The sequence below is a fragment of the Canis aureus genome, chromosome 32 (assembly GCF_053574225.1).
Source record: "Canis aureus isolate CA01 chromosome 32, VMU_Caureus_v.1.0, whole genome shotgun sequence".
Taxonomy (NCBI): Eukaryota; Metazoa; Chordata; class Mammalia; order Carnivora; family Canidae; genus Canis; species Canis aureus.
This window is the reverse complement of record NC_135642.1, coordinates 36,315,420-36,329,418: the sequence shown is the minus strand read 5'-3', so window position 1 is coordinate 36,329,418 and position 13,999 is coordinate 36,315,420. Positions and strand designations below refer to the sequence as shown.

The following is a 13,999-nucleotide window of genomic DNA, read 5'->3' as shown; positions in this document are numbered from 1 at the left end:
ATAATTTCTGGCTTGTTAGCATTTTTCTGAGGACCAAATGAGAACATGTGTGCTAAGCATTTGATAAATGTTACTCATGCACTCACTTTACTTCTCCTAAACTAGTGCTCCTTTCCCATTCCATGCCTCTTTGATGTATATGGACTTTTCAGATGTGCGGAAACTCCTTAGCAGCAGCAACCAGGTATTAGCTTTGGTTTCTGACTAGATAAAATTAGGAATTTAACTACACACTAGTGACAGTTTTTTCTTCCCCACTTTCTAATGTCCACAGTGACCTTGCCACTGAGGCCAGGGAATAGCCAGGAAACACCAAGCAATCCTTGCACTGATGGAGGATATTAAGGGTTCCTAAGACCATAAGGAAGTGGTGACCATTTGTCCCCTGTCTTTTCTCTTGTTCACCCGGCACCTGCATCCTCTTCTATAGCCAAGCAGTACCTATGAGACAGAGCTAGGCAGAGAGCTTTGGGAGGAACACTGAGGTATCCAGTTATGAAAAAATAAAATTTTCATCTTGGTAGAAGAGAGTAAATCCTGATGACAATTCACTGAGTATACTAGCAAAGCAGAGATGTTTTAGCAAACCTCCTCAGCTCTGGCAGGCCTTTTTTGGTGGGTGGATGGGGGCGTGTGTGTGTATCAAATCATGGTGCATCTGATGGGTCAATCAGTAGTAACAACACATAGATAGTAAAGTATGCTATTGGTTTCTTTGCCAATAAAATGAGCGTTGATTTTGGTGCATCCCACTTGTGAGTGGAGAGAGCTATCTTTAGCAGCAAATTTAGACCCGTAATTATACAAAAAAAGAAAAAAAAGTCTCCTCAAATTGTATAGTCCATTAGGTATTAAAATGTTGGTTGTTTAAAATGGAAAGTTTATATTCTTGTTAAAACAGAGAAATTCATTTCAAGCCATCTCTTGTACTGCCTTAATCTATAACACTGCCCTTGTGACTCCGTGAATTTCCCTTGTGTGGGGATAGAGTTCCATTTAGAATTCATCCCATTCAGTGGCTCAGTGGTAAAGCATCTGCCTTTGGCTCAGGTAGTGATGCTGGGATCTTGGGATTGAGTCCTACATCAGGCTCCCCATAGGGAGTCTACTTCTCCTTTTGCCTATGTCTCTGCCTCTCTCTCTGTGTCTCACATGAATAAATAAGATCTAAAAAAAAAAAAAAGAATTCATCCCATTCATTAAAAATCAGTACAAGTTAAAAAAAAAAGTCTGAGCCTCATTCAGTATGAACCCTGTGATATGGTAAATCAGGCCAAATTCCCTTGAGGAAAGAAGTTCAGGGAGTAACAAAGAATAGCAGTGTGGAAGTCGGAAAATGGGTCCTGGAAAAGGTTCTGTCCCTAACAAGCTTGGTGAGCAGGGTGGGCCCAGCCTTTCTCTGTCTTGGTGTTCTCCATACAAAATTAAGGAAAAGGAACTATAGATGTTATAAATTCACCTACTTGATGGTATCATCCAATCACTGCAATTAGGCTTCAGCTATACAAAACTGGGCAGGAGTAGCTCAACTAAATCTGAAAGTTAAACTGGGATATTTATTTCCTACAGTCCAACTAGTAGTCTAATCAGTAAAGCTGTTAAACTTGCAATAATATTTCACTGATGTGTACCAGAGCGTTGCAAGTTATAAAATTTCCAATTTAATTTTACTGCATCCCTGAAGCCGTAGTAATTAGAAGACAAACTCACAGGGAAGATGTTTATAGCTTCAGGGGTGATAATTTTGAACCTGTCCTGCAGGTCACTTCTGTCCTCAAGGTTCCCCGATTTGACAGCTGCCTGTAGACTCAGGATTTTATTATAATATAGCAGTAACTCGTCGTTCATCTGATGGGAGCAGATGTAGATGACACTCACATTGGCATCTAAAAACAACAGGCGCAATGTTAATTACTGGTATAAAGGTAAATGACATTCTGAACTCTGGCATCGGATTGATGTTGCACAGTTTAAAATAAAGAGCATATCCAAAAGCCACATTGAAGTTAATTTAGATTGGTTTTGTAAAGATCTTTGCAATTTAACGGGCTTTTTGCATTTTAGCATTTCTCTAAAGAAAAGATAAATAACATCACTACCAAAAAAATAGACACAATGATTCCTTCAGAAGGAGGGCTGTGAGGTACTATGGAAGTGTGCTTTCAAATAATACATAGGGATTTAGCCCCAGAACTACCATTAACATCAATGGGAATTGCATACTGCTTTAAAAATTTATCCCATTAACTTCAGTAAATTATAAAACAGAGCTATTAACTTTAGAAAGCTGATGAAGTTGCAATTTCTTATTCTGCCTGGACTTGGCAGGGCCAATTCAGGGAACATCCTGTCCAAATAAATGGTCTGATTATGACCATAGCAATGATTATTTCAGGAAACCAACCTTTTCCCTGCTTCATTCCCAAAGAGGAGTTTATTACTTAAATAGGACATCTAGTGATTTTTGGTTTAAAGGAAACGCTGTCTTAAATTAACTGATTTTCTTCTTAAGATGTGCTTCTTATTATGTACATAGAAAAATCCTAATTAAATATCCCACCCAAATGGGATAGTGAGATGAGATTACCCACGCCTGGCTGCAGGGTTTTAATATTTTAAGGAGTTGGGACAGGAAATCAGCAGCCAATGGAGTAATTCATTCATTCATAAAATAACCGGCTGATCAGTAGGGGCAAAGCACTTGGCTAGACATGGAGGGAAATAAGGAATCAAAGCAGCTGAGATGCTGCCCATAAGGAGCGACCATTTCACATGCACAAATAGCCACTAAACAAACATGGTGGAGACTAGGGGACACAATGAAGCACGCAGAACAGGTGGTTAGGGATGTTCAGGGGAGGGAGGGCTATAAAATGTTTCCTTGGTCAGGTAGGGCTGAGAGGGGATTTTAAGACTCCTTTGTTCAGTTTGACAAGAGTATACAGAACACAGACTGATTAAATTCCAGCTCAGCTGCCTCGGAATGCTGGGCACAGTATTTAACCTTTCTAAGCATTAGTTCTTCATCTTTAAAATGGAGAAAAAAATCACTGGGGACATAAGAGTTTTGAAGAGTATTAAATGAAAGAATATCTGTAAACACCTAGAGCAGTATCTGGCACATAGTAGGTACTCCATAAACAGTACAGATACACAAGTCTGCCACATGGCCAGCTCTGACTAGGTGAGCCAACAGTGATTCCACACCCTTCCCTCCACATTTGTGCTCCTTTTTCCAGCGCCTCCAAGATTTAACATGATAGAATATACTGTCATTTCTTCCTATTGTTTCAAATCTATTAATCTTGTCTCTCCAAACTCTTTAAAGGCAAGGTGTATGCTCTTTCCTATATTCCTCCAAAAGCTGGTACAGTATGGAGTATGCAGGAGCCACTCAATAAATACCTGTGGGTTGACCAAAGGGATTTGGTAGGATGGAGAGATTTGGGAAGTAGAAAATCTTATACAATCAGTGAGATCAATAGCTTGTGGGAGAAATCTTCCTCCCACCAGAGAAGCAGTGTCCTCTGAACTGGCCCAGTGCTGAACCAAGAGTAGGCATTTGACAAATGTAAATATCTGGCCCCTATTTAATTTTGAAACCAAATTGCCACATAAACCTCAAAATAAATTAACTGAGGAGACAGAAATACTCAGTTGCTGAATGACCAAATTACTTATCCCAAACCTGTGTTTTCAAGAGGAGATTGGTGTCTTCAAAACTAATGGAACTTCACAGCCCTCCTTCTGAAAGAATCATTGTGTCTATTTTTTTAGTGGTAGTGTTATTTATCTTTTCTTTAGAGAAATGTTAAAGTGCAAAAAAGCCAGTTCAATTGCAAATATCTGTACAAAACCAATCTAAATTAACTTCAATGTGGCTTTTGGATATGTTCTTTATTTGGTTTTAAAAACCAAAGTAGGATTTTTTTTTTTTTACTATTAAAAAGAGACATAAGAAACAAACAACAAAAATAAAGATTCCATGCTGGAGAAAACAAAATTTTTCTTGCGAAGCAATTTCTAGGTTACAAAAAATGACAGCAAATCAAATTGCTAATTTCATCCTCCTTGTGCATTTCTGGGAAAAGAATACAAATCACTTACATGAATATCCAATAGTTGTGAATCTGCAAATGTTCAAAATTAATTGACAGGTAATTTTGGAAAGAAATTAATATGAACATAAAGATTGCTTTGGTCACTAGTCAATAGTTAATAATGGTCACTTTCTTGCTTAACTCCCCCAGGAACTGGCCATTGGGGGGTCTCCACCTGGCACCCTGACATCACTGCCAATATCCAAAGGATGGTCTTACCCACCTGATCAGATTCTCTTTGTTTCCCCCAAATAAGCAAAAAGTCAACTCACTTTACTAGGAATTAATGGAATATAAAAAAAAGATAATCATTTATTCTTACATAAAATTACTAATTTTCCTAGTTTCTTCATATTTTTTTTTTAAAATTCACTAGCAAGCACTTTTTCTACCTTCTAACTACTGTTTCTAAACTTCCATTACTCTTCTTGAAGAGGCTTTAGGCTCGGATTGCTATATGATGAAGACAGTGTACCAAAAAAAGGTATTTGCTTCATAGTCTGTCAGAAACGTTCATATTAGCAAAATTTTCCATTGCAGGTAGACATAGACTGAATTATTTAAAATAGAAGCCTCATACTTTCAAGTGTTTTCTAATAATGAGACTCTTTTGTAAGGAAATTCTTTGGCGATGGTTTGTGCTATATATAGAAGGGTATATAAAAAGCTAAAGAAAAAAATTAATTCAAATAAATTAGAGCAAAGTCTGCCCTCTGCTGCACTTCAGTGGTTTCCACCCAGTCAGGTTTTTAGTTGAAATAGCTCAGCACTAACAAATCAATCTCAAGTCATTAAAACAAATTTTTTTTTGTAATGCTGAAAAACAATAATAGTGCCTACATAATAGATTAAAGCAATTACACTATTATTATTTTAGGACACTGTAAATTTCTAGTACTGATGTATTTCTGTTACCAAATGGCATTTATAAAATAATAATGATGCTGAAATATATATGAATCATGTAAAGTATGTCATTCCGGGGAGCCAGCTGAGTTGGTCATTGATAATTTAAAATTTTTCCTTGTTTTGCTTAAATAAAGGCCAAAGCAATTATATTTTAGCAGAACAAAAGAAGTTCTTATTTGGTAACTAATAAAAACCTACTCTTTGTTTACCCTGAATTTTTGGCTAGTACCTTCTAAACTGATCCAGTGCTAGTGCTTAGCCTTTGTGACCTTGCGTTAAGCCTAACCTGAACCTTAGCCTTGAAAGCACCAACTGGAGCTGGTGCATTATTGTGTTCTCTCCTGGCCCAGGTTGGTGTCTGATTTAGAACTGACCAAGACAGTATCAGAGCCTGACCTTTGCAAGGATGTATCTAGTGCTAGAGGTCTATATTTCTAAGAACTCCCTCCAGGAGGCAACTCCTGATTTCTAATAACTACATAATATATATTTAAATAAAAGCTTCTTTAAAAAATCTATCTTCACATCCCTTTTAGTCTTATAATGAAAACAATGCTTTTCATTTCTGATACCGCTTTCCACTTATTACCCAGAAAACATAATAGATGATATAGACACAGATATAAAATGCTGGCTTCGGTCACTGCCAGATTCAGGAAATTAAGAGTATTTGGGGCTACAGGAGAGAATTCTTAGAATTTAAAAAAAGTCATCCAAATATATTAGTTTTTAAAAATGTCATTTGTTAATTCAAGGCAACTCCTCTATAAATCTGTTCTTTAAAAACAAAACATTTAATTGCCCTGCCAATAGATTAGAAATCCACGATTTTTCCTTGCGGGGGGCGAGAACAATAAGCAAAAGTTAAAGATTTTTTATCAACATCCTCTGACAAACATTCTAAAGAGTCATTTGTGTGAAAGTATTTACTGTACCTAAGATGTCACACAGCCTCCCCAGCTGCATGTTCTGCCGTATATTGAAGTCGTCAATATTTTGTCGCACAGGAAGAGAATATCCTAAACAGCAAACAAGGTGTCAAAACGCAGAAAGAGAAGGTCAGTATGGCAAAATGACACACTAAGATTTCCAGGTGTCACAGTCCACATTTCTTGGAAAGAATTTTCTCTGAAGCATCTTGCAGACACAATCTAACTCCTAAGAATGAGGTCCTTGCTTCTCGGGGGATTTAAGCATTATTCTGGAAGATTTGCTAAGCAGCATATTCTGCAAAAGAAGAGTTCATCTTTTTCAATACCAGCAAAACCACTGGGAATCAAGACTATAAAAACATAGGGGAAATTTCTGACATTGAATATGATGTTCAAAACAACATTGAAGAAAATTATGCTCGGGGTAAAAACAAAACAAAACAAAACCAAAGAACTGTGTTGGCTCTTTCAACTTATGCTTCTCATGTGGCATTTTGAAGATGTGTCCCCAAAATCATTCTAAACTGACACAGAGATTTCAGAGAAACCCCTTGCTGTCAGGAATATATATTTAAGTAGTACTGAATACTAAAGGAATACTCTTCTGTTCATGTAGTCAAAAGAAATTTTTAACCTTTAGAGGGCAATAAAGGTTAACGCAGTTACTTTGTAGGTACTAATAGAAGTCCTGCAGTTTGCCTTCATGTCCACTGGAAACAGAGCAGAAGGAAAACACACGTGGATTATTATTGTCCAAAACTCTTTTACAAAATAAACAATAGCAGCAGCTCTTCTTGCTGGTATTTCAGGGGTTAAAAAAATAAGTGGATCAAAACATGAACTTAAAAGGCACGCATACTCACAAGCAGATGTAATTGCTTATGAAATTCAGCAACTGTTGGTGCAACTTTTTTTTTTTAAGTAAAATTGCTTTTCACATTTTGAAGAGATGCTTCAATGCCTCCTTGTGGTTAGTGAGCCCAAACACATGTTTCAAGTTAAACTGCTATAGATAAAGTGATTTTAAATATTACATCTTTGAGATGTGACACAGATTTCCTTTTCAGCATAAGGAAAACTATAGCAATTCAGGCAACAGGGCTTCAGATCAAATGCACTCTGATAATTGGCTCTTTGCTTTGATGTCAGTGTTTAAACACTAGACATCGTCTGGAAATTAAATGAGCTTACAATTCTTAAAGTCTCCCTTTTGCTTTATGCGGATGAACTTAAGAACTACAGAGGCAGAAGGACAAATAGCTTGTTCGAGTTATTTTTGAAAAATTATTAATTTCTGAAATACTTTGGGGAACCATTCCACATATGAAAGTTAATATAGACAGGTTTAAACGATGCCGTCTTGATGTGTGATTGCAGTACTGTAACTTAGGATTCTGCATATGTATAATTTTATCTATATTCAGATAAATGTTTAGGAAGATGTCTTGTGAATAACTTCTATATGCAAACTATAAGGAGGCAGGAAAAAATGCCTAAAGAATAAAGTATGATTAAGAAAAATGCCGGAGAGCATTCCACGAATGCATTTCCTTTCAAAAGTAAAGATAAAAGGCAATATGAGATGTCTCATTAAGATGATGTCCAATTTAAAATATAAAAGATGTCTGATCACTTTGTTGCTGCATGTGAATAAGTCTGTGTTTCAATCAAATGCTGGAGGTCAGTTTTCCAACAAATTACTTGGTACCTCTGTTACCACTGATCAAGGATGCCTATGCAGAATTATGGCAGAAATGGCTACTCGGTTAACCCTACAAATACACCCATTTTAAAGAACTGAATGTTAGCAATCCCAGAACAATGTTATAGAGGATCACATGAAGTAACAGATATGAAGACATTTTTGTAAACTGTAAAGTGCAGTACAAACATAAGGTATTTTAATGCTATAGGGGTATATGTGCTTCCAAAGCTCATAACAGCAACAAATCCTGTGACAAGCAACAGACCATTCTACATGGACAAGATACAATGCAATGAACATTGCCGTCAATGGAGCAAAAGTTGGGAGTCAATTTTTTTAAAAGTCATATTTATTATGTTTTGTACACCCACAAAAGTATGTTTGACACCCAGGTGAAAAGATGCTCATCAATGCTAGCAGTGCATATATTAAATACAATAGTGACTCAACCACTAAGCTTTTGGCAAGGATGTTGTAGCCTTGGGGAACTCAGCAGACCTGCTTGTTGGCAATGAACCATCACACTTAAAAATATAATCTGCAGAGACACAGGTACTTCAAAGTTCAAATAGAAACACCCGGGGAGCTCTGAGACACCATCTACTTCAACACTGTCATGCTATAGATAAGGAAAATCAGGGTAAGTGCCTGTCTCTTGTCCAAGAACACATAAACCTACAAATTACTATATAGTTTGGATAGGACATATTTAGCTCTTGCCTAAATATGGTTGCTTATAAAAAGAGACTTTCCAACGGTGAGCAGAGAACTCCAGAAGGGACAAAAAGTCTTTGCCTGTTTTCTCACTTTTATTTCCAATTGTTGCAGCATGCAGAATAATGGCCCTTCAAAGATGTCCATGTCCTCATCCCTGCAACCTGTGAATACTTTTGGTTACACGGCCAAGGGGAAATAAAGTTGCAGGTGGAATTAAGGTTGCTAATCATCTGACCTTAAAATAAGGGGATTATCCTGGATTATTTGGGTAGAAGCAGTGTAATGACAAGGGAGGCAGAGGAGGAGAGAGTTAGAGAAGGTGTGTCCATACAAGAAAGGCTCAGAGAGCTGCTTGTTGCTGGCTTTAAAGATGGAAAAAGGGAGCCAAGTGTTCTCACTCACGCCTTTGTGGGCAGCTTCTAGAAGCTGAAAGGGTAAAGAAACGATTCTCCCCTAGAGCCTCTAGAAAGGAGTGCAACCCTGCCTACACCTTGATTTTAGCCCTCTCAGACTTCTGAACTACAGAATCATTACTGTAAGGTAATACACTTGTATTGTTTAAGCCACTAAGCTTGTAGGGACTTTTTAAAGGGTCATAGAAAACAGATACAATGCCTACTTTCCATCTTCACCTTTCAACTTTTATAAAATGGGTTTTCTCGTTTGGAGAACTTGTGGGAATTCAAAGAATGGTGAGTGGGACCTGTAGCTTTATCTAGCTCCTCATCAGCCTGGGAGAAAAGAGCATACTTCTGTGTACAATTGACCCTATCCCAAATGTTCATGAGATAGTAGTTCCCTAACTCCACTCTCCTCTGTCAAAAGGTAAGAACTGGGGGTCACTTCCCTTAGTAAACTGGGGAAGGGTAGAGAACCACACTCAAGAGTGTTGTCTCTGAAATCATTCTAACTATGCCTCCAAACACACTGCCATCTCTTCACTTTCTCGTTTTTGAGTTGAAAACTCAAAGACATGACAGACTCTGTAGGAAATTGGGACTTTTAATCAAATCTTCATGGTCTTCAACATGTCTTTTAGCAAGTAGCTATGGAATCCACAGGTTAGCTATGGCATTGCTACACTAGATCCTTGAGACAGATCTCCCAGATAGCAGTTCCCAAAAACAACACACATCCTTTGAGATCAGAAACAAAGCACACTTAAACTTTCAAATTCCTGGGGATCCCTGGATGGCTCAGCAGTTCAGCGCCTGCCTTCAGCCTAGGGCGTGATCCTGGAGGCCTGGGATCGAGTCCCACGTTGGGCTCCCTGCATGGAGTCTGCTTCTCCCTCTGCCTGTGTCTCTGCCTCTCTCTCTCTCTCTCTCTCTCTGTCTCTCATTAATAAATAAAACTTTTTAAAACTTCCAAATTCCTTTAGAGCCTGAATTAAAATGAAAACACATTGTATTCATTGATATTATATCCATCCAAAAAATCCAAATCAACATTCAGTCATTAGTTAGACCAGAGTTGGCTCTGTGACCCTGTAATATTAAACTGTGCCGTTGGCCTTGACCTATCTGATGTTGCACCAGAAGTACAGAAGCAGCATTGAACTGGGTGTCAATAACACCAGCTCTTTGTGAAATGGATCAGAATTAGGATATGGTAAAAAAAAAGAGTTTTGCATATACTAAGATAAAACAATACTCTTTGGCATCACCTTCATTGTCATAAAAAATATTAAAATGTTTGTTCAGCAGTTCTCAAACTTACACTTGTAACAACTATAGAGAACCCAAAAAGCATTGTTTCCATCGGTTGTATCTATAAATATTTACTATATTAAAAACTAAAACTGGGGATCCCTGGGTGGCTCAGCGGTTTAGTGCCTGCCTTTGGCCCAGGGTGTGTTGCTGGAGTCCCGGGATTGAGTCCCACATCAGGCTCCCTGCATGGAGCCTGCTTCTCCCTCTGCCTGTGTCTCTGCCTCTCTCTCTCTCTCTCTCTGTCTATCGTGAATAAATAAATAAAATCTTAAAACAAAATTAAAAAAATAAAAACTAAAACTGAGAAACTTTAAAAAGTACTCAATTTACCTTAAAATAACAATAAATCCATTACCAATAAAACCTAAATAATATATTTTTATTAAAAAGCTGTTATTTTCCCAAACAAAAAAATTTAATGAAAAGAGTTGCATTGGTTGACAAGTTTGTAAATCTCATAATAGAATGTGGTTAGATTCTCATATCCGTTTCTGTATTCAACCTGTTGAAATATGTTGTTTTGATTAAAGCATATGAAGAAAATCTGGCCCTACACAGGTAAGTATTTGGAAAAGGGAAGACTATTTTATACATTTTATAGCCTTTTCAGACAATTGTGCATATTCTTTGATTTATACCAAAAATAAACAGTGGATGGGAATTCTCATGTTAGTTATAATGTAGAATTTGCAATCTTATCAATAATTTTTTTTTTTACATTTTGTGAGAGGACAAGATTTAAAAAGGCAACTATCATCTGAGTATTATTTTGAAAATAGTTTTGACTTTCCAGACTCCCAGAAAGTGTCTTAGGACCTTCCACAGTCTCTAAGACCATGCTTTAAGAATCACTGGTCTTAGATGCATGCAATGCTGGGCCAGTCACTGATAAAGCCACTGATAAAAAGTTTAAATGAGATAAAGCCTTCTTTCTCTCTTCTAAGATTTATTTATTTGAGAGAGAGAGGAGAGCACTAGCAGAGGGAGAGAATCCCAAGCAAATTCCCCACTGAGTGTGGAGCCTGATGACGCAGAACTCCATCTCAGGAGCCTGAGATCACCATCTGAGCCAACACCAAGAGTCAGATGCTCACCACCCAGGCGCCCCAAGACTTCACTCTTTAGAACAACACAGAATCCATTTGGTCAGTTTAGTTTGAGAATGTCTTCAACACTCAATACTTAAGCACCTCCTGTGTTTTCTACATCCCTATCACAAAATTCCCTAATCCTCCTCAGCAGTCCCCCTCAAAAAATGCTTAGTTTTGTTTTCATCAAACTGGCACTGGGTATACTTCATACATACATATGTAACCCAGAAAGGCATCTCTCTTACTGTATCTTAATCTTTTATCTCAGTAGCTTGTGCTTTCACAGTTGCACAAGTAGTTAAAACCTGGGTAATAACATCTCTGTATGACTGTAATATGCTGCTGATGGGCAATCAGTTGTGACAAATGTCACATGTTCCCTGAAAGCTTTTACAATTAGAGTACCAAAGTTGCCTAATGTTAACTTTTTTTTATGAATTGGAGTAATTCAAGAGTACCTCTATAACGTCACTCTTGCTCAGCTGTATCCAGGATGCTTTCTTGAATGGAAGAGAAAGGGATGGAGTGATGGCTACTGCTGTTGTCACCCAGTGTAGGCCCCTAGGAGTGCGTGATGCATGTGAATATCACAAAAGATGTGTTTCAAAACAAGGAAAAGGTTGAGAACTACTGCTTCAATCCATCAGATTGAGTCATGGTCGATTACCATCTTAGGCCAGGGGGATCAGATAAATGGCAACTACTTGGTAACTAGAAGCCCAATGTTAACCACTTCTCTGCCTTAGGCACCTGTAAGGAATAGAAGTAGGGACAAAAGGAACTAGAAGTCAATCACACGCTAATGAGCAGACTGTTCCAGAATATGTACTCTAATGCAACAGCAGGAGCTTGTTTGCAAGAGGCACACAACAATCCTGAGGAGGCATAGTCACTGAGCATGGCCTTGCTGGTGGGTCTCTGTGGTTTCCAAGAAGGAAAAGCCAATCCCAGCAGAGGCAGTTTCCTGGGTGCAAAGAGGCAATTAGCATCATCTGATGATAGGAGTTTGCGTGGGAGTGGGGATAGGGATGGGCGGGGGCGGGGGGGAGACAAACGCAGAGATTAGGGTAGAAGAGTGATAACCAGTAACCACTGATGAGCATCCTTGTTTCAGCAGAACACCAAAGGTAGCCTCTTTTGATGTGAAACAGAGGCAACAACATTTTGAGAAATGATGGAACACTATATCAAAGTAGGAATATTTTCACACGTGATGGGGATGGCCGTAAGGAAAGAGGCTGGGTCCCTCTCTCAAGTGATAAGGAAGAAAGAGTGTCCCTTTATAGGAAAGAAAGTTTTCCTATCTTTTTGGCCTCCATGACAGTACAAAGCAGCGGAAAAAAAATGTTTGTTTTTTTTTTCATGAGATTCACAACAACAGAATCCATAACCTTATGGAAGGGAGTTTCTTGGAGACCACTATAGTATTCGCTCCAAGAATAATTTCCTGAAGTAATGCACAGAGGAAAAAAAAATGAAACTGAACTATATAGATTCCTTTTAGCTATTAAACCAGTTGACAATGAAATAAAAGATTACAAAGAGAAAAGAGAAAAGAGAAAACCCCACCTAATTAATTCCCTATTTTTATTTTAAAGAGGAAGAGAAGTGAGAGAGCACTTCACTGGGGGTTTAATTGGTTGGCAGTGCCTCATAGACCTGCTCACGGCATCAGAGCCCCATACTTGGCACATCTCATTTAATGTCAATATATTTTAAAATGCCACTGAGTTTAAGTGTAGCACCAAATGATGCACTGTAATAAAGCAGCACAGGGGTTAAATTGAAAGTGGAGGAAATAACTTGGCCAAAGTAACTGGAAGCAGAATTAGTTCATAGGTTTTATTTAGACCTCTGATTTTTCTAGGGGAATTAGGATACTTTGTTGCAGTTCTTATTTGACTGATAGATTTTGCTTAAAATAGACCCTAGTATTCTATTCCTGCTATGAACCATAGTAGATTATTTTGTTGTATTATTGTATTTCATTGTATTTCATTAATAAAAATGATAAAAATACCTAATATCCAATTAAGAGATTAGCCTATATACTCTGGAAAGGATGAGTGTTTTTTTTATCATGAAATTATAAGGCTGATCAGTTTCTTTGAACAATTAATCAACAGCATCCCACTCCTCCTGTTTGTTAAAAATAGCTAAAACTTTTTGTTATGTCTAGGAATACTAACCAATATATGTAACAGTCAATCAAGTTTTATAACTACTCCTTTCAAAGAGGTTACTCTGCAATGTGTAATTGTCTTAATGTTCATATTAACGAGCCATAGACTTGAAAATACATGGTAAATATTTTGTGGTCAAAGCATTACTGACAACATTACTGTGGTCCTTTACATCATCATCATTTGGAGAATGTAATTATTCTTGTGTGCAGAAAACTGCATAAACAAATAACCAGATGCCTATCACTGCAATATATTGTACAGTTATCAGCTACTAATCTTTCATTTTTAGAATTCAAACAAGTTAGTGCAGCCCTAATTGGCTAGCAACATGGTATAATTATTTCTAGGGCTAATTCTACACCAAATTGATTGCAAATGTCCTATAGAAAAAGAGAACAAGGCTGTAATTTGTATTAAATGCCTACCTGAACTTTACATGCCTACCGACTGATTTTGATTAGTGAATCCCTCTCAACTCTAAAAATAAAATTACTACATTGAATAGATTTGGGGGGACATGTGTTTAGAGAAAAAACAGGCTTTGCTTTTATCTACTCTTGTTTTCATGAATTATGTAGGCAAGTCCCTGGTGCAGGATACAAAGTAGCCATGTTATGACTAGCTAAAATCTTCAAGAATTCACAGGT

General features: G+C 37.5%; 1 protein-coding gene across 15 annotated transcripts in view; it reads right to left on the bottom strand.

The window, feature by feature from the left end:
- Positions 1–13,999, bottom strand: part of IQCH (IQ motif containing H) — a 213,427-nt gene that overhangs the window by 96,976 nt on the left and 102,452 nt on the right. For all 15 annotated transcript variants that reach the window (XM_077881589.1, XM_077881590.1, XM_077881593.1 and 12 more), the window contains 2 exons: positions 5,945–6,028; positions 1,711–1,886 (listed from right to left, as the gene is read on the bottom strand). In XM_077881589.1, coding sequence (XP_077737715.1) covers positions 1,711–1,886; positions 5,945–6,028 — 260 coding nt within the window. The remainder of the gene's footprint in view (positions 1–1,710; positions 1,887–5,944; positions 6,029–13,999) is intronic.